Source organism: Nannospalax galili, unplaced genomic scaffold (genome assembly GCF_000622305.1).
Source record: "Nannospalax galili isolate Female #2095 unplaced genomic scaffold, S.galili_v1.0 scaffold1250, whole genome shotgun sequence".
Classification (NCBI taxonomy): domain Eukaryota; kingdom Metazoa; phylum Chordata; class Mammalia; order Rodentia; family Spalacidae; genus Nannospalax; species Nannospalax galili.
In genome coordinates this window covers 153,643-173,297 of record NW_008328704.1, presented here as the reverse complement: position 1 = coordinate 173,297, position 19,655 = coordinate 153,643, and the positions used below count along the sequence as shown (strand labels likewise).

General features: G+C 47.7%; 1 protein-coding gene across 20 annotated transcripts in view; it reads right to left on the bottom strand.

The window, feature by feature from the left end:
- Positions 1-19,655, bottom strand: part of Ccdc57 (coiled-coil domain containing 57) — a 90,144-nt gene that overhangs the window by 46,512 nt on the left and 23,977 nt on the right. For 18 of the 20 annotated variants that reach the window (XR_003848696.1, XM_029560993.1, XM_008828154.3 and 15 more), the window contains 4 exons: positions 16,518-16,718; positions 8,915-9,073; positions 6,977-7,139; positions 5,898-6,032 (listed from right to left, as the gene is read on the bottom strand). Coding sequence is in view for 19 of the 20 variants with exons in the window: in XM_029560993.1 (XP_029416853.1) it covers positions 5,898-6,032; positions 6,977-7,139; positions 8,915-9,073; positions 16,518-16,718 (658 nt within the window). In the remaining variant the exon portion in view is untranslated. The remainder of the gene's footprint in view (positions 1-5,897; positions 6,033-6,976; positions 7,140-8,914; positions 9,074-16,517; positions 16,719-19,655) is intronic. The other 2 variants (XM_029561013.1, XM_029561021.1) reach the window with 2 other exon arrangements.

Sequence of the window (19,655 nt, the reverse complement as noted above, 5' to 3'; positions counted from 1 at the left end):
AGGGAAGGAGCACTGGTGTTGGAGGGCCTCTGGAGGTGGACAGTGGTTCAAGGACACTTGTGCTTAGGGCACCAAAGGCTTTGTGCATTTTATGGGATTCTAGCACAATAAGACAGTTCACTGGCTAGAGCAAGTCCAAAAGCACAGAAGGAACAAGCAGGGGCTGCGAAAGTAGCAGGAAGCATGCACCCAGGTCAGGTGCAGAACTCCCTGGAGGGCATGAGGTGTGGGCCAACTCACACCCAGAATAAGAAGGGCCAGAAAAAGTCAGTGTGACTAAGCACTGCAAAGTGCCCCTTCAGTGCAAAATGGAAGCCAGGTCCAAGCCCTTGAGATTTCAGTCTGACCTGTCCAAAGCCAAGCAAGGCCCAGCACAGAAAGCCCTTAGCTGGTCCTCTGTGGAGGAGACACAAACGTGCCCACTGCAGTGCTTGTGAGCAATCTAAAACCTGGCCAGAAGCTGACTCGGTAAATTATGGTGGGGCCGTGTGGTATGTCCACTCAGATCACACTTCTGAGAGATTCTCATGAAATGGGAAATGTTTATGGTAGACTTTAAAGAAAAAGAACTTTCTAGTGAAGCATTCACCTGAGGGGCAGCCTCTCAAGCACTGCCCTGCCCCTCCAATTACAGCCCCCCCCCATGCTAGTCCCTCTGCTGCCTTGTTCTACCTACTTCCCAGGCATGTGAATTTCAGGCAAAAATGCAGTTACAAAGCACCTCCCTCCAGTGGCAAGTTCCGGCTCCCAAAGACCAAGAGAAGAGCTGAGCTATATCTGGCCTAGGCCTGCTTGATTTCAAAGACTTATATGCTAACTACAGCTTTAAAAAAAAAAAAAAAGTCATATTTATTTATTTATTTATTTATTTATTTATTTTGCACAAGTCACAACATGCATATGGAAGTCAAAAGACAACTTGTGAGAACTGGTTCTCTCCTTCCACAAAGTGACAATTTGGGTCCTGGGAATTGAACTCAGGTTGTCAAGCTTGGCAACAAGTACCTTGACCCATTAAGTCATCTCATCAGCCCAACTACAGCTTTTTTAAAAAATATATTGACTTACCAATGTTTTTCTCCAGACCTGATGTGGTTGGCAACCTTCCAGCCCCATCTCCTCAGACCTCACACCTCCCCCAGCTCTTATGCTCTGGACAGGTACTGCTGGTTTTCTACAACACCCAGCCTCCCCTTTATCACAGCAGTCGGGATAGGACACCTGGGAAGAACCACAGGGAGGGGGCATAACAGTGAAACACCAAGGGGGCCTGGTCATCTCTACGTGCCACTTCTCATCTGTGACACCAGGGGGCTAAGAACTTCTTTTGGTCACAGGCTGGCCGCATCTTCTTCCTCCTGGCGTCCCTAACGTGACACCTGTAGCACCAAGGCCACTGTCTGGTCTGCCCTGGACCATGAGTGAAGCTCTCGCATCACAGGTCCCGGCTGAACAGGGATAGCAATCCCAGTTGAGGACACCTGTGGCAAGGCTGGCACCAGCTTCTTGCATAATACGGGCTCCTGGCCAGCCTGGAGGCAGTCCCTAGGTGATCCCAGTGAGGCGTGCAAGACAGCATCTCCTGGGCTGAATTCTGCAGTTCACCAGGGCAGGCTTGACAGCCTCATCATTCAATTTGAACTTTCATGTAATGCTGCTGGTCAGGAGCTGGTGAGGGCTTCTTCCCAGAGCCCATCAAAGCTGTACCCAGGCTGTGTGAACTGCAGTGATCACTTGGTTGTTGAGCCAGGCACACTGTCCAAGATCAAGGGTGCACTTAAGGGAGTGGGTAGGGTCTAGACTGTCACAGAACCCCCTTCTAAGGCTCACTGTTTACTTAACAAAGAGACCAGCGAACTGATAGGTCTTGCTGACCTGCTTAGCTGGTACTTGAAGACAAACGTCTTCTTTCGGTTTCCAGCCTAGGGGAAAGTACAACAGGAAAGCTTGCAGGACGGGACCACTGATGAAAATAACCCTATTTTCTTCTGTCATTTGTTGACATTTTCTCCTGTGTGCAGAGTTGGGGGTCTCTTTCTCTCTCTGGTCTTTTTGAGACAGGGTCTCCCTGTAGCCCCAGCTGGCCTTGAACTCACAGAAATCCACCTGCCTCTACTTCCTAAGTGCTGGGACTAAAGGCGTGTGCCAACATACCCGGCCGGGGGCTGGGGGTTCTCTCTTATATGACCATGGGAAGGCCATTGCTGTGAGCTCCCAAGGCTTGTGGGTAAGAGAACCATGGGAACCAATGGCTACCCCCTCCCACCCCTATCCTCCTCTGCCTCTTTGAATTTCACAAGGCACAGTGTCCCTGCTTGTAGCAGGAGCATGACCACAGCTGCTAGGGTGTCCTCAGAGCCCCAGCCTTAGGGCCGCTAGTCTCACAGGTCCAAGCTTGTTTTTGACAAACATTCCTGGAGATTCTGTCATGGGCCACATTTAGGAACTGTAAAGTAGAAATGTGTTTTCTTGGCAGTCTTGAAGTTACCTGTTGCTCAGATTCCACACATCCTAACCCACAGAATGGCTGTGGCCACCACCAGCAGCCAGCACCAGGGCCACCCTGGGTACAGTGACTTCTAGTGCAGACCCCCCCGCCTCCAGGCCCACTCTAAATGACATGGGAACTTGGCTTTCTGAGGGATGACACCTAGGCAGGAGGAGAAAGGCAGGCCTGGGCATCCCCCAGGAAGGCCAAGGATTTTCCATAAAGGGGCAGATGTCTGACTACTGAAAAAATCAATGGACTAGTGAAGGTCCTGGAGAAACGTCACACTAAGTGCTGCACAGACTAGGACAGCCAGCTGAGGTCAAGTGAGCTTCTTGCAGCTCCTGTAACAAACGGCCATGAACTGGGTGAGTCAAGTAACGGAACTGTGCTCTCGTGCTGTTCTGCAGGCCAAAGCCTGGCGTTCTGCCGTCAGGACAGCTGTGCTTCGTCCAAAGGCTCGCAGAGGCTCCATCCCAGGCTTCATCAGCCTCTGGCATTTGCTGGAAAACCTGGGTGTTCTGGGGCTTGTAGATTCATCACTCTAATCTCTGCCTCTGTCATCACAAGGCCGTCTTGTGTGTCTCTGTATTCTCTCCTCTGTTAAGACAGCAGGGGCTGGGCAGGGGTCAGGCCATCCTGCTCCGGCATGGCCTCATCTTAGTTTACTACATCCTTAGCAACTGGATCTCCAGTGAGTCCTACTCTGAAGTTCTGGGGTGAGGACTTGAACCTAAGTCTTGGCAGGAATGTAACTCGGCCCACAGGCATCCCATAATCATTGTCTGGCTATAGTCAACATAGAGTTGCCAAGCAAGTCATTGTGAAGGGAAAACCACTATCTTCTCGGGCTCAAGTCACTCAGTCACCACATGTGAAGACGTGTCTGTGGGCAGAATTCCAACCTCTTATTCAGGCTTTGATGAAAAGGCCCCCTAGGCCAGAGAGATGGCTCAGTGGTTAAGGCACTTGCCTCCCAAGCCTCTAATAACCACGTGAATGTGTCATGGAACACACACGGTGGAAGGAAAAGAACCGACTCTTGCAAGTTGTCCTCTGACCGTCACACCTGTTGTCACATGTATGTATGTGCCCACAACACACACACAATACGTAAGGTAATAGAAATTAAAAACAAAAGAAAAAGCCCTGTGGAAGGAAGACCCTAGGTGCAGCTTCTCAGAGCTGAACCCTGACATTTTACTTTGGACATTTGACGCCACATCAAATTCTTCAAAATTGGCACCACAAACTGATGGAGACCAACAAAGTGGAAAGCACTATCTTTTTGTTTAGGAAGCACTACTTTGTATTCTAAAAGATGAAGACATTTGGGTTCCTGGGCAGTGATGATGTGGTGCTGAGATGCTGGCATCACGGCTCCACTTCAGACCACTGACATGGACCTTGCACCGGCTCTCTTCCCTCAAGCCTTCCTGCTCCTTTTTGACTTCCTGATCTGGCAGCCTGAGGAGCTGCCACTGCTCACATGCCCATCCTCCATGAAGCTGTGGCTCCAGCCAAGCGCACAGTCAGCCTGTGTCCTGTGCCTGGACAATTCCCATGCAGCAGAGGCAGGATCCCCACAGAGGCACTCTGACCTCATGTGCTCAGACTCAACACAGGGAAGAAATGGCTCTGGGTTCTGTGTGTGTGTCGGGCCATAAACTCTACCATCCATCCATCCATCCATCCATCCATCCATCCATCCATCCATCCAACATCTATTGTGTTGGGGATCAAATCCAGGGCCTTGAACATACAAGGTCTCTACATCCTATCCCATTTAAAATTTTTATTCAATTATTTTTTTGACAAAGAGTCTTACTAGTCCAAGTTGGCCTTGAACTCATAAGCCTCTTCCCATAGCCTCTTGAGTGCTGGAATTATAGTTATGTGCCATATTCTTTGTATATGTATATACTGTATGCCAGTGTGTGTCCATGTGTGCTGGTGCTACAGGTGTGCACATGTGCAGGTCAGAGGTCAACACTGGGTGTTTTCCTTTATAGCCTCCCACCTTATTTTTTAAGACAGGGTCTCTCGTGGGCCTGGCCACACTGATCTGGTTAGACTGGCTGGCCAGTGAGCCCTAGGATCTTTCAGTACTGCAATTATAGGCATGTGATGCCACTCCTGGCTTTTCCATGGGTGCTGGGTCCAGACTCAGGTCCTCATGCTTACGTAGCAGCACTTCACCCATGGAACCAGCTCCTCAGTCCTTTCAAAACCGTAACCATAGTTAGGCTCATGGAGGGAATCCTGCCTATCTGAGGTCTCTCTGGCAAAGTAATACAACTTGGTGGCAGAGAAATGAATCAACAAGATGAGAAGTCAGAATGTGTCTGCCTTGTTTAGGGAGGTGGAATCAAGGGAGGGGTGTGGGGATCTTTATGGGGTGAAGAAATGCTCAGCATTGAGTCAGAGGTGGATGTGATACATTCACCTGCCAGAGTCACTGCTCAGGACACCAAGACTTGCTTTGCCCTGCATGTTGGGGTGTGAGAATACCTCATTTAAAAACTCAGCCTTTAATCCCAGCACGTGGGAGGCAGAGGCAGGCAGATCCCTGTGAGTTCAAGGCCAGCCTGGTCTACATAGTGAGTTCCAGGACAGCTTGGGGCTACAGGGAGACCCTGTCTCAAAAAGACCAAAAAAAAAAAAACAAAAAAAACAAACCCTCAGCAAGGGAAAACTAAAGCCACCTGCAGGCCTGAGACCAGCCTGGGCTTTTCTAGACCCCAATTTGAGTTAGATCCTGAAACCCACCTAAAGGTGGAAGGAGAGAACCAACTCCACAGAGCTCTGACCTCCACATGTATGCTGTAGTACACATACGGCCCCCACCCACCACACACACACACTCATCACACATACACATAATAATAAGAAAAATAAATTTTTGAAAGGGAGTGAGTTGGCAAATTTCACTGAATAGCAAGATGGAGGTACTGCCTAAGTATTAAACAGTGACTGATCTTGTCCCTTCCAAACACACAACCAGGAGCTGCAAGGACAAGAATATTGTGTAGCCTACTAGGTGGTTCTGAAAAGGCCTATCAGTGATCCCATACTGACATCTAGTGTCAGGTTGCAGCTGAGCTTTTCTTCAGTGCTGGGGATGGAACTGTGGCTTTGCTGGAGCTGGGCATGTGTTCTGCTACTAAGCCACACCCCAGTCCTGAGTTGTGTCTGGATGTGGGGTTTTCAAAGCTTTCAAATGCTAAAGATACAGAGAAGACTGTATCCTGGTGTGTCTACTTTAACTCCCTAAGGCTCCGGGTCCCTGTCATTGGAGCAGTTGCCATAGAGAGGAGCAGGACCCAAAAGGCCTAAGCCAACCTGATGCACCCTGCTGTGTCTCCTCTGCCTCTGTGGAGTCAGGCTCCCAAGCCAGCAGGGGGCTCACCTGTGTCTCCTGTCCAGGGAGAAGCCCACGTGCCCGTAGCATCTCAACAGCCTGGTCTCGCTCAAGGGACACAGCCTTTAGAAGCACAACCTGCTCATTCAGTGCCCGCTCTGTCTCCTGAAGCTTGGCAGCAACCTGGGAAAATGTCCATGTGTGGGCAGTGCTGGTCTTCAGGGCACAGAGACCAGCCTCCCTCCTGCTTAAGAAGCGGACAGTAGGAACAAGTGAACAGCCACAGGAACTAATGCACATACAGCACTCAGAACGCTGCGGCTGCCCTCCAATGGTGCGAAAATGTTCTTTCTGCCTACATGCCCAGGCTGCCCTGACTGAGTGAGTACTATGCCAATGGGTAGAGGCCGTCCCAAGTCTGACTACCAGAACTATGCCACTGTCAGCAGCAGAAATAGCTCATACAATAAAACACTTTGAAAGTTTAAGGATAAGGCAGGAACTTATTTTTGTTACTGTGACTTTTTTTTTTTTGTCTTTTTTGAGACAGGGTCTCCCTATTAGTCTCAGCTGGCCTAGAACTTGCTATGTAGACCAGGCTGGCCTTAATCTCACAGGGAATCACCTGCCTCTGCCTTCCAAGTGCTGGGATAAAAGGCCTGTGCCACCACAACTGACAAGTTTTTTTTTTTGGTCTTTTTTGAGACAGGGTCTCCCTGTAGTCCCAGCTGTCCTGGAACTCACTATGTAGACCAGGTTGGCCTCAAACTCACAAAGATCTGCCTGCCTCTGCCTCCCAAGTGCTGGGATTAAAGGTGTGTGCCACCACGCCTGGCACAACTGACAACTTTTATTTTATTCTTTTTAGGACTGTCCCACTATGCGGCCCAGTCTGGCCTTGAACTTCAGATCCTCCCAATTCTCTGAACTTCAGATCCTCCCAATTCTCTGAGAAGCTGGGATTATAAGCCCACGTCACTATACCAGCCTTACTGTGACTTGCTGTTTATAAATTAACTAGCATTTGAGGTTTAGTGTTTTCAGAGTTAAAGAACAATATGGTTATGAGCCAAACCCACCCTGATACAACACTGCACACGCACCACACCCCGCAGCATCCAACACACCTGAGTTCTGGCCTTGGTCAGGCCCTGGATCAAAGCCTCTGACCTCTGGATCTGGTCTCGCTCAATGTCATCGCAGCGGCGCTGCCAGTCTAGGTTCAGTTGCACCTGGTCGCGCTCCAGGCTCTGTTCTCTTTCCACTGCAAGGGACAGTTGCTGTTTGTACCTGCAAACACACCCCAATATCCCGTGTTAACTTTCTTTTCTGAGGTCCCTTCAACATGAAGAGCAAAGGTGGGACCCAGGGTGAGGGATGACATCAGGCTTTGCCATGTTAGGGAAGGAGGATGCATGCCTGGCTCACAGGGAAGGAGCTGTGCTCATTGAGACCTGAGGAAGAACAGCATCCGTTGAGAGACAAACATGATGGACAGACACCAAGTTCATCAAATGTTGGAGAAAACCAGCACCACGAAGGAGGTGGCCATGCTCGGGGGGCCAGTGCACAGGCAGAGAGGGGCTGTCGTACAAATCAGGATTGCCTAAATCCTCTGAAGAACAAGCTCTAAGAGGCAAAACTGGAGCATGTGCCACTGTGGGAGTACAGGCCAGAGAGGCAGAAGGGGCTCAGAACCCATGTCAGGCAGTAGCAAAGGGGACAAACAGCTCTCTTTATGCGGTACAAAAGCCAGTTCATTGGGAAGCCAGTACAATCTGAATGCAGGTGCATCTAATGAAGAATGGCACATCACAGTTAAAGAGAGAGCCGAGAGGGAGCCAGTCCAAGCACAGCTATAGGGCTCCACACTCTCTCTGTAATGGACAGAACCAGTAGACACAGTAGATCATGAGGACACAGGAAACAAGAATACTGCTGCCCACCAAGGTGGTCAGTGTGACATTTCCAGCGCCCAGAGTGTAACAAGGGCACGGCTTTCTCTTCAGGTCTATTTGTCAGTCACTGGGGCAAAACACATTTCAAAGCCACAGAGGAAATAAATCATGCAGGATACATTCTGCATGCACAACAGAGCCAGATTTAAAAATCTGTAACAAATGGTGCTTGCAACTAAAACAATAGGAAATTAGGCAATTCAGTTCTAAACCACCCGTCTGCCAGAGAAGAACACACAAGGAGAATTAGAAAACATTTTAGCTGAATAACACCAGAATTTGCGAGTTTGTGGGATGCAGCTGAGCGATGCTCAGGGGAAAGTCACAACACTAACTGCGTCTGGCAGAAAGAACGACTGTTAATCATGTTGGTCCCAGTGTTAGAAGTGATCAAAGGAAAGAGAACGAACATAAGAACAATGGCGACACCAAGTCCAAAAGCTGCTTCTTCACAAAGATCAATGAAATAGATCAAAGCTGGTCTGGGAAAAAGGAGAGACCATCTAACTACCAGTGTCATGAGCAAGAGGGCCCTTGCTCTTAACTCACAGGAAGTAAGAGAACAGGAACCAGGAACAAAGCCACAAAGCTCAAGTGGGCAGGCAGAGTTATAAGCATCAGAGAGTAAAATCTGACTAAGCAGCTGTGGCATCGCATGGCTACCAAGCAGTGAAAAGAACCTGCAATAGTTTAACCTCGAGGTGACAAAGTAAGCCACAGAAGCCAGCTGCCAGAGCCACACCATAGGACTCCACTCAGATGTCCACTCTAGGCAGACCCACTCATGGGTAGCTAGCAGAGGGACTGGAAGGTCTGGCTACGGGCCTGAGGGGTCCAGGCTAAAGTGCATTAACAGGCAGATGAAGGCGGCCACTGCTCAGTACACCGGCTCTCCTTACAGACCCAAAATCCCTCATCCCAAAGGCATCTGGCTGCCGGCTCGCCTCACCACCATAGTCTACTTGCTTCTTCGCTAAATGTTTCCCCCTCCCTCCCCCAGGGAACGCAGGGCCAGGACCTGATTTGTTCAGTTCCAATCCTGGGCACCTATAAGGGTTCTTTTCTGCAGGAGGCGCTCAGCACAAGTAGCTGCCTCAGCAACAGTACCTGTCTATGTCCTGCTGGAGCCTGGCCACCTGTGCCTTGAGTTTCACCTCCTCTTCCTGCAGCGTCTGAACGTGAAGATCTTTGGAGACCACCTCCTTGGACATCTGAGTGATCTGGGCATCCCAGTCAGCTTTCAGAGCTGCTATTTCTTCACGGAGACTGCACAGGAGGAACTACGTAAATGTGGTGAGAGGTTCCCTTGCTCCTCAAGCTCCTCCACAGAGCACCAAGGAATGCACATATATCTGTCTATGTCTATGTCTGTCTATGTCTATGTCTGTATCTATAATCTATATCTATGTCTATGTCTATATCTATGTCTGTATCTATAATCTATATCTATATCTATGTCTATGTCTATATCTATATGTGTATATCTATATCTATGTTTATGTCTATATCCATAATCTATATCTATATCTATGTCTGTATCTATAATCTATATCTATATTTATGTCTATGTCTATATCCATAATCTATATCTATATCTATATCTATGTCTATATCCATAATCTATATCTATGTCTATATCTATGTCTGTATTTATAATCTATATCTATGTCTATGTCTATATCTATGTCTATATCCATAATCTATATCTATATCCATAATCTATATCTATATCTACGTCTATGTCTATATCTATGTCTGTATCTATAATCTATATCTATGTCTATGTCTATACCTATGTCTATGTCTATAATCTATATCTATATCTATGTCTATATCCATAATCTATATCTATACACACACACACACACACTTGTTCTCAGCCCTCAAAAGAGATCCACATCATAAATGAAACTTCATTGTGTAGACGGAGGCAATGGTTCCACCCAGGAAGAAGTATCTAGCCAGCCAGGCAGATATCAACTAAATGTCTACAACAGGCCAAGTTATGCTGGGCAGAAAGGAGGTCTGTCTCCAGAGCCAACTGGATTGAGAAAGTGCTGTTGGGGACTCATCTTTGCACCCTTCACTGTGCCCAGCCCAGCACCTAACAGAGCCAAGACTCTAGAGTTCACTGACTTGCTTGACAGTGGACTCTTCCCTGAAGAATCACCCAAACCACCCAAACCGGGCAAATTTACACAGAAACAGAGACACTAGGCAATGCTGCCCCAGGTAGGCATTGTAATGACCTAATCAAGACCATCCCCATCCATGGGTATTATTGCGACGGACCAGCCCAGACCGGGGCAGTTCAGTCCGACGGGAACAGGGTCGTCGAGAGGGTGGACAAGGATTCGGCGAGTGACAGACACAAAGGAGCTTGATGAAAGTCTGAGTGCAATTCTTGCAGTTGCAAGGTTTGAGATCTATACAGCAAAGATTACAAAAACCACAGAACAGTCATGCTAAGATTCACAGTTCCAGAGATGAAAGTAAAACAATTTTGCCAACACATTTCCCTGTCTTATCAGCCTGGTACTAGACAGTCAATTCCTGCTTTACTGTGGTTCTCACTGCCAGCCTTTCTCACACACTTAGGATTCTGTCGGCTTTGTAGTCCCAGGTCAGAAGGACCTTAACCCATTAAGCACGTTCAACACGAGCTGTGCCTGATAATACTTTTTTAACTATTTGAAAATATTCCTTGCTTATTTGTAGTGGGCCATAGGGCTTCTAAGTTATTTTTAACTCTATAGGTCCCAAAAAGGCTATCCCATGTTAGGGATCCATGAAACCATCCGTCTCTCTTATCCTACCAATTTTCAAATACTTTCTATACTTGCCCTTTAATGCTCTCTTATTTATTGTTTATCAAAAGACACCAAGGTGGTCTTGATCTTACCAATTTATCCATGAATGGTAATGAATAACAAGAAACCCTTCTTCTATCTATATTTATCTATCTACATTTTTCTTCTAGAAATTTATTATTCCCTGGACTTTCCAGCATTAACTCTATTTAATTACTTCTCACTATGTCTAAAATATCTTTCATTAAAATATCTTTCATTAATAGTGGTGCATCTAAACTAGGATGATTAAAGGATTTCAATAAAGGCAGTGATAGCGGTGCCAAGGACACCAGGTGCTTTCCAGGCCCCCAGAAAGCCCAAGATACAGTGACAGTTAGAAAAATAACAGCAAGTAAAAGCATGCCAAGTTCACTGCATGTTTCTCAGCACAACCAGTTCCAAGAGGCAACCTTCCTTGAAGTTCCAGCCTCAACCCACGGAGGACCTCACGCGGGCTTCATTGGAGATGGCGTGACATTTTATAGCTCTCACAACCAGTTCCAAGAGGCAACCTTCCTTGAAGTTCCAGCCTCAACCCACGCGGCTTCTGTCACAGGCCACCCATAGTTACCTAGACAGGACCCAGGAGTGATCATATCCCTGGGAACAGACCCTTGCAGCTCTGCACTGATGAGCTACCCAGTGTGGGCACAGCAAGAAGAGGGTAAGTAGCTGCCTCAGAGCCACCCAGATCATGAGGGGCCAGGCATGGGAGATGCATTGCTGGTCCTACGTAGAATGAAAAGGTTCCTGGGCCAACATCTTTTCACATATTTTTAGGGGTACTGAAAAGAAGGAAATGGAGGCTAGAGAGATGACTCAGTGGTTAAGAGCACTGAGTGCTCTTCCAGAGGACCTGGGTTTGATTCCCAGCATCCCCATGGTGGCTAACAACCGTCTGTGACTACAGTTCCGGGGATCTGAAGCCCTTTTCTGACCTTCTCGGGCATTGCACGACACGAGTGCACTTACACACATGCAGACAGTACACTCATCACATGAAACAAAAATAATAAACAGATATTAAGAAGAAAATGGAAGGCATCAATCTCTAGTCATCTTGGACAACCTGGCCTGACTCAGACAGGTGGACCCTGGCCTTCTGTGCCGGTATCTGGTGCCAAGGTTGGACCTAGAAATGCACATGCTTTGGCAACAGCCCCACCTCTGGCCTCCTAGGTGAGCCTACATTTCCAGCATCAGCACAGAACCACCTGGTCCAGTGACTTTTGTGTGCACTAACCCTTGGCATCCCACCTGCCTTCACAGCGTGGGGCCCAGTTTAGGCACCAGGTGTGACTGCTACACTCTCACCTCAGAGAACAGAGGACAATGACGGCTCCAAGTGGAGTAGGCAAGTTACCACCAAACTGTGTTTTCACTTAGTCCTACCTCCTGGGTGCGCTACAGGGCCAGAGCACACCCTCTAAGGAGGGCAAGCTACTTCGGTCTGAGGTCTCGCTAAGTGCCAACCCATGCTCAGGATGGAGGTGAGAATGGTAACTGAGTCCCCCAGAGGTAAGAAGGAGGAGCATGTTCAGAACTTCTGAATCTGTTCTCTTGGAATAGGGTTTCACTTTGTAGCCTAGGCTGGCCTTGAACTGAGATCCTCCAGCTTCACCCTTTAGAGAACATCCTACCCTATTTTCTAGTGCCAAAATAATGCACTGTCTATGTAGTAATAATCTTCAATAAGCAAAAAATATTTAGAGACAGAAGTTAAAAGACAGTTAAAGAGGCTGTGGCAGGAGGATTAGGAGTTCTAGGCTAGCCAGGGCTTTGGGGTGAGACACTGTTTAAAAAAAAAAAAAAAAAAAAAAAAGGAAGGGGGCTGGAGAGATGGCTCAGCAGTTAAGAACGCTGGATTTTCTTGCAGAAAACCTGGGTTTCAAATCCCAGCACCCACAAGGCAGCTAACAACTGTCCTAACTCCAGTTCCAGGAGATCCAACAGCTTCTTCTGTCCTCCGAGGGCATTGCATGACATGGGTGCACTTATCTACACACAGGCAATACACGATTACACATAAAATAAAAATAAATAAAATATTAAAAAATAGGGCCAGGTGTGGTGGCACATGCCCTTTAGTCCCAGCACTCGGGAGGCAGAGGCAGGCAGATCTCTGTGAGTTCAAGGCCAGCCTGGTCTACATAGTGAGTTCCAGGACAGCTGGGGCTACAGGGAGACCCTGTCTCAAAAAGACCAAAAAATAAAATAAAATAAATAAATTAATTAATTAAAAAAAAAGAAAACCCAACATTTAACTTAAGACTCCAAGATGAGGCAGAAGCAGGAGGTTTGTGAGGCAACTACACTGATAGGCAGTGCACATACAGTAATGAACCAGCCCAACCCACAAGCACCACAGCATGACGGGCATTGCTGGATCACTACGGGAAGCTGCCATGATGTCTTACCTCACTGATCAAACAAGAGCATGACAGACTTAACAAAGCAATAATGACATTAACTTCCTGATACTTCATAGTTCTTTTTAAAGCCATTTTATTTACTTTTTAAATTTTATGTGTAGGATTGTTTTGTGTATGTGTATATAAGTGTATGCAATGTCCACAGAGGTCAGAAGAGGGTGTTGGACCCCCTGGAACTGGAAAGGATGGCTGTTAGCTACCATGTGGGTGCTGGGAACCAAACCTGGGTCCTCTGCAAGAGCAGCCATGCTCTTAACCACTGAGCATCTCTCCAGTCCCAATACTTCATGGTTCTAAGAGCTACTTTTCCTCCAGATAGAAATGCAATTTGGCAGAGAGTTCTTGATAAAGAGACAGAAACGCCCCTGTTCCCTGCCAAAGAAAAGCCCAGATGCTATGCCTGGGGATATTATCCAATGGCAAGACTTCAGTTCCTTCATCAAACACAGCTTCTCTGTGGCCATGTGTTCACCAGATCCAGGACAAGGGTGCACACCCAGTGTTATTACAATGGCTTCCCAGCTCACACAACTCCATGACATGATGTACCAGTGGAGTAGGCTGCCTATGAGCTCTAGTCTAAGTTAAATATTGGAAGGGAGCCAGGTACACTGGAGCACAGCTGCAATCCCAGCACTGGGGAGATGGATACAGGAGGATGGACAGTTGCAGGCCAGCCTGGGTTACAATAAGGAGACCTTGTCTCAAAACAAACAAGAAAACTAGCCAGGCATGGTGGGAAGCAGAGGCAGCAGATCTCTATGAGTTAAGAGGCCAGCCTAGTCTACATAGTGAGTTTCAGGCCTGCCAGGTCTACATAGTGTAGGACCCTGTCTCAAAAAACCAAAAATCAGCCAGGCTTGGTGGCGCACGCCTTTAATCCCAGCACTCAGGAGGCAGAGGCTGGCAGATCTCTGTGAGTTCGAGGCTTGACTGCATGGGACTTAACTGTGTACAGTGGAATACATAAGGTCGGGTGGGGGGATGGGGGGCATGGATTGGGGAGGGGGCCTAGATTTGATAAAGAACTGTTGTATAAAATTACAAAAGCTCAATAAAAGATTTTTTTAAAAAAAAAAAAAAGGGGGAAGGAAATTCTGACTTAGTAACCACTGCATTGTACACCTCAAATGATTAGGATAATTAATTTGTGTCACATGCATTGTGTGTGTACATATGGGTACATATGGGTGTGTGTGTTTGCACAGGCCAGACATCAATCTCAGGTAATGTTCCTTGGGAGCCATTACCTTGTTTTAATTTTTTTTTTCTGTCTTTTTGAGACAGGGTCTCTCTATAGCCCCAACTGGCCTGAAACTCATGTGCAGACCAGGCTGGCCTTGAACTCACAGAGATCCACTGGCCTCTGCCTCTTGCGTGCTGGGATTAAAGGCGTGCGCCACCACGACCAGCCTTGTTTTAAAATTCTTTTATGTGCATGAGTGTTTCGCCTGTTTTGTATGTGTATTGTGTGCATGCAGTGCCCTCAGAAGACAGACGAGGACACTGGATCCCCTGGAACTGGAGTTATGGACAGTTATTAGCTGCCATATAGATGCTGGTAATTAAACCTGGGTCCTCTGCAGGAGTAGCCTAACCACTGAGTCATCCTTCGAGCCCCATTATCACTTTGTTTTTTTTTTGTTGTTTTTTTCTGGTCTTTTTGAGACAGGGTCTCCTTGTAGCCCCAACTGTCCTGGAACCCACTATGTAGACCAGGCTGGCCTTGAACTCACAGAGATCTGCCTGCCTCTGTCTCCCGAGTGAGGGGATTAAAGGCGTGCACCACCACGCCCAGCTTATTATTTTTAGGTCTTTTTTAAGACAGGGTCCCCCTGTAGCCTCAGATGGCCTGGAACTCACTATGTAGACCAGGCTGGCTTTGAACTCTCAGAGATCCACCTGCCTCTGCCTCCCAAGTGCTGGGATTAAAGGCATGGTCCACTTTGCCGGCTATATATTTTAACTCGATTAAAACAATTTAAAGGGGCTGGAGAGGTGGCTCAGCAGTTAAGAGCACTGGCTGCTCTTGCAGAGGACCTGAGTTCAGTTCCCAGCACCCACATGGTGGTTAACCATCTGTAACTCCAGTTCCAGGGGATCCAATGCCTTCCTCTGGCCTCTGTGGGCATAGCATACATGAGTATACATACATACATACCCACAAAACACTCATACACATAAAATAAAAATTAAAACAATTATAGAAGAATGAAATTCTGTGACTGTGGATGACCCTTGAGGACTCAAATCAGTGAGACAGGCCAGTCACAAAAGGACAAACAGCACAGGATTCCAATTTATGTGCCATTCCTAGAGGCCGCAAACCCCTAGGGACAGAAAGTGGATGGGAATCATCAGGAGACAGGACTGGGGAGGGGAAAATAGTGTTCAATGTCATTCTAGCTTGCTTTCAATTGCTATGAAAAAACACTCTGACCAATACCATCTTGGGGAGGACAGGGTTTATTCCACTTACACCTCCTGGGTCACAATTCATCAGGGAACCCAAGGTAGGAACCTGGAGGCAGAAGCTGAAGCACAGGCCACAGAGGAATACTGCTTACTGACTTGCTCCCTTGGTCCATGCTTAGACTGCTTCTTATAGAAGACAACTTGCCCATGGGTGGCAACACCCAGAGTAGGCTGGGCCCTCCCACATCACTCAACAATCAAGAAAATACCCCACAGACACGGCCACAGGCCAGGCCAATGGAGGCAGTTCCCTAACTGAGGCTCCCTCTACCCAGGGGTGTCAAGTTGACAGTAAAGCACCCAGCACAGATGGAACAGGAAAGCATCCATGAGCACTGGTGCCACTAAACTTTACACTAAAAAGAGATTAAATGGTAAAGTATGCCAGGCACAGTAGTGTGTATTTGCAACCCCAGCACTTGTGAGGTTGAGGCAGGAGGATGCAGTAGAGGGCAGCCTGGGCTATACAGCAAGACCCTATCTCCAAGACAGAGAAAGAGAAAAAAAAAGAGCCAGGCGTAGTGACATATGCCTGTAATCCCAGCACTTGGAAGGTAGAGGCAGGAGGATTAGAAGTTTAAGGCCATCCTCAGCTACATAGCAAGTTTCAGGCCAGTCTGGACTAAACGAGTCCCTGTTTCACACACACACACACACACACACACACACACACACACACACACAGGCTGGACAGAGAGGATCAGGTTTGGTTCACAGCACCCACACAGCAGCTAAAACCCATTCCCCAGTCCAGGGAATCTGATGCCCTATTCTGGCCTCCATGGCACCAGGCACACACATGGTACACTTATATATATGCAGGTAAAATGCACATAGATGCACATAAAAATAAGTACCTAAAAAAAAGAAAACTAAACATAAAAGTACCCATTGTTATTAATGCTTTACCACAAATAAAACATATCCTAAGTAGCAGTGGCGGCAGCTCACTTGTCAATGAGGACATTCTTCTCCTTGACAGTGTCAGCTCGTGTCCACTCGGCCCTGCGCAGCTGTGCCTCAAGGGTCTCGCAGTGGGCCTGCAGCTCCAGCACCCTGGCCTCCAGTGCCCGCAGCTGCTCTGTATGGGCCTCCTTCACTACTGTCAGCATTGTGTCCTTCTCCCTGGCCAGACGGTCAAGCTCTTCATGCCTGAAATAGAGATGGGTCCAGCTGTGCACTCAGGTCCTGAACCTTCCAAAGTGTCTATGACACTTTCTCACACTATGGTTGTTCCTGACTGGACGGCTGACTCTGCAGGCGGTATCTGTCTACTCCTAGCTTCCAAGGTGTAGTCTGTGTGTCTGTGTGGTCCTCTATGCAAGCAGGATGAAGCCATTCTTAGATGCCAGGCTCCTGGAAACCCTCCAATGCTCACAAGCCCCAACCAGACTGACACTAAAACAGGGCACAAAGCACTTGGCATACCACTGGTTCCTGACTAGCCCATGAAAGCAAGAGCAGACTTCTACAGTTTTGAGCTGCCACACTAGTTTGTCTGAGCCTGGCTTGCCTTTCATGATGTATTTTGCAAGATATATTCAACTTGATTTTCATGACATTCCTCCAAACACTGTAAGCATGCATATATGAATTGAGCCTTTCACAGTGCAACCCAACCCCGCTCCTAGTTTTGAAGTGAGGATGAGCTCTGCCACTTATATGAACATGTTCCCTGCATGGAAATTTAGTTTGCAAGTTCAAGGTTTTAGGGGAAGACTGTAAAACTCTTGCTAATACACTGAAAAATAAAGCCCCAGTAAAAGGGTACCAAGATCTCCATGTTTCTGTTTTCCCACCTCTGAATGTACTGGGTACTTACTACAAGGTGCTTGGGTGACACAGGGAAACCTCAGCTTCACAGAGTGATTGGAGAATGTTTCAAGGAGACTTTGACCTGAACCGATGTTATGTGCTTCACTGAGGGAAGGTGGCCTGGTGGTCTCCAACTTGTAATTCAGGAGGTAGAGTTTGAGAGACCACCAATTGCTCTGTCAGGTATCAAGAAAGCCACCTGCAGCTTGGGCCAGGCAGCTGGTGTAAGGAACCCTGCCATGGGAGGACATTCCCAAGACAGTGTGTGACCTGCTTCATAATCAGCCTAGTGCACAAGGTCGTTATATGCTAATATAGAGCACTTTCTGAGCCCTTAATATCTTGTGATCCCAGCAAGTTTTTTTTTTGGGGGGGGGTTCTTTTGAGACAGAGTCTCCCTGTAGCCCCAGCTGGCCTGGAACTCTCTATGTAGACCAGACTGGCCTTGAACTCACAGAGATTTGCCTGCCTCTGCCTCTGTCTCCTGAGCACTGTGATGAAAGGCGTCCGTCACCACACCAGGCGATCCCACCAAGTTTTATCATTACTCTGTATGAATATAAACTAAGGTGATCGGTTCAACTAAAATTTTTTTTTAATTTTAAAAATTAATTTATTTTTAGTTTATGTGTATGAATGCTTTGCCTGCATGTATGTAAATGCACCCATGTTGTGCGGTGCCATGGAGAACAGAAAAGAGTTGGATTCCCTGGAACTGGAGTTATGGTACTGTCCATAACTCCAATTCCAGAGGATCTGACACTCTCTTCTGGCTTCCATGAACACTGCATGCATAGTGCACTTTCATCATTTTTTTGAGACAAGGTCTCATATGGTCCAGGCTGGTTTTGAATTCCCTACTGGTCTATACTGGCCTAAAACACAGAGTAGTACACACTTGTAATCCCAGCACTCAGGAGGTTGAGGCAAGAGATCATCATGTTAAGTTGGCCTGGGCTACATAACAAGATCCTGTCTCAAAGAAAAACAAACCAAGACCAATCAAAACTCTCCCCTCCCCTCCCCACTTCCCCGCACAATGCTGGCAAGTTTCCTACAGCCTGGCCAGGCTGTGAGTGGCCCCTTCATTGCTGATCCTGCTCTGTGTCTGTTGGGCTCTGCCTCAGAGGCCTCATCTGGGTAAAGGCACCATCCTCTCTGCACCACGGAGGGGGCTCCCAGGAGGCAGGAGGGGAGTTTGCAGCTGCTGTTCTCATTACAGGTCAAGTTGTCAAACAAAGCTTCCTAAGAGTTCTCCTTGAAAGCTCTTCTCAGTTTGCCAGTATTGCACGAACATTGTGGCAACAAAAGGCTTAAGAAACCCAGGAACAGCTGCTCTCAGTCACTTCCCATCTTACAGCATAGCACCTTCCCAAGCAGCCCATGCGTGTCTTAGTGACAGTAACTGTGTGCTTCTGCTGGGAAGAGAAAGGAAATGACCCCTGGCTTCTCCCAGCGGGATTGCTTCACTGGCCACCCACCTCACAGCCACAGCCTCTGCCATGAAGCCACCTTGCTGTCCTGCCCCTACTCAGCATGCCCACACTGCTCCAGCCCGTCCTGACCCTCACTGTAGTCTGAGTGAGGGGCAATGCTCTCTAAATACCCTTTTGGTGCCCCCCACCTTAAGTGCCACACCATCTACTTCCTGGGTGTCCCATGACATCTGGCACTGTGGAGCACCTGCTGCTGTTGACCAGGTCCCATGACCCACAGTCACAGGGCCTGTCAGCAGGAAAAGGAGGGCTCTTCAGAGCTCAGAAGACTTTACATCCATGAGACTAAAACGTGATTGTGTCAACATGGTAAAGTTTGGGGCTGCAATCTAAAATTTATAAAAGATAGCCAGGTGTGGTGGCACACGCCTTTAACCCCAGCACTCGGGAGACAGAGGCAGGTGGATCTCTGTGAGTTCAAGGCCAGCCTGGTCTACATAGCGAGTTCCAGGACAGCTGGGGCTACAGGGAGACCCTGTCTCAAAAAGACCAAAAAAAAAAAAAAAAAAAAGTTAATAAGACCTCTAATTTTTAAAAGTTAACTTTACGGGGGCTGGAGAGATGGCTCAACAGTTAAGAACATTGATTGCTCTTACAGAGGACCCAGGTTTGATTTCCAACACCCACATGGTGGCTAGCAACCGTCCGTAACTCCAGTTCCAGGGGATCTGACACCCTCTACTGGAAACCTCTGTGGGTACTGCATGACATGGGTATACACACATACAAACAGGCAATACACTCAGACACAAAATAAAAACAAATTAAAAAAAAACCC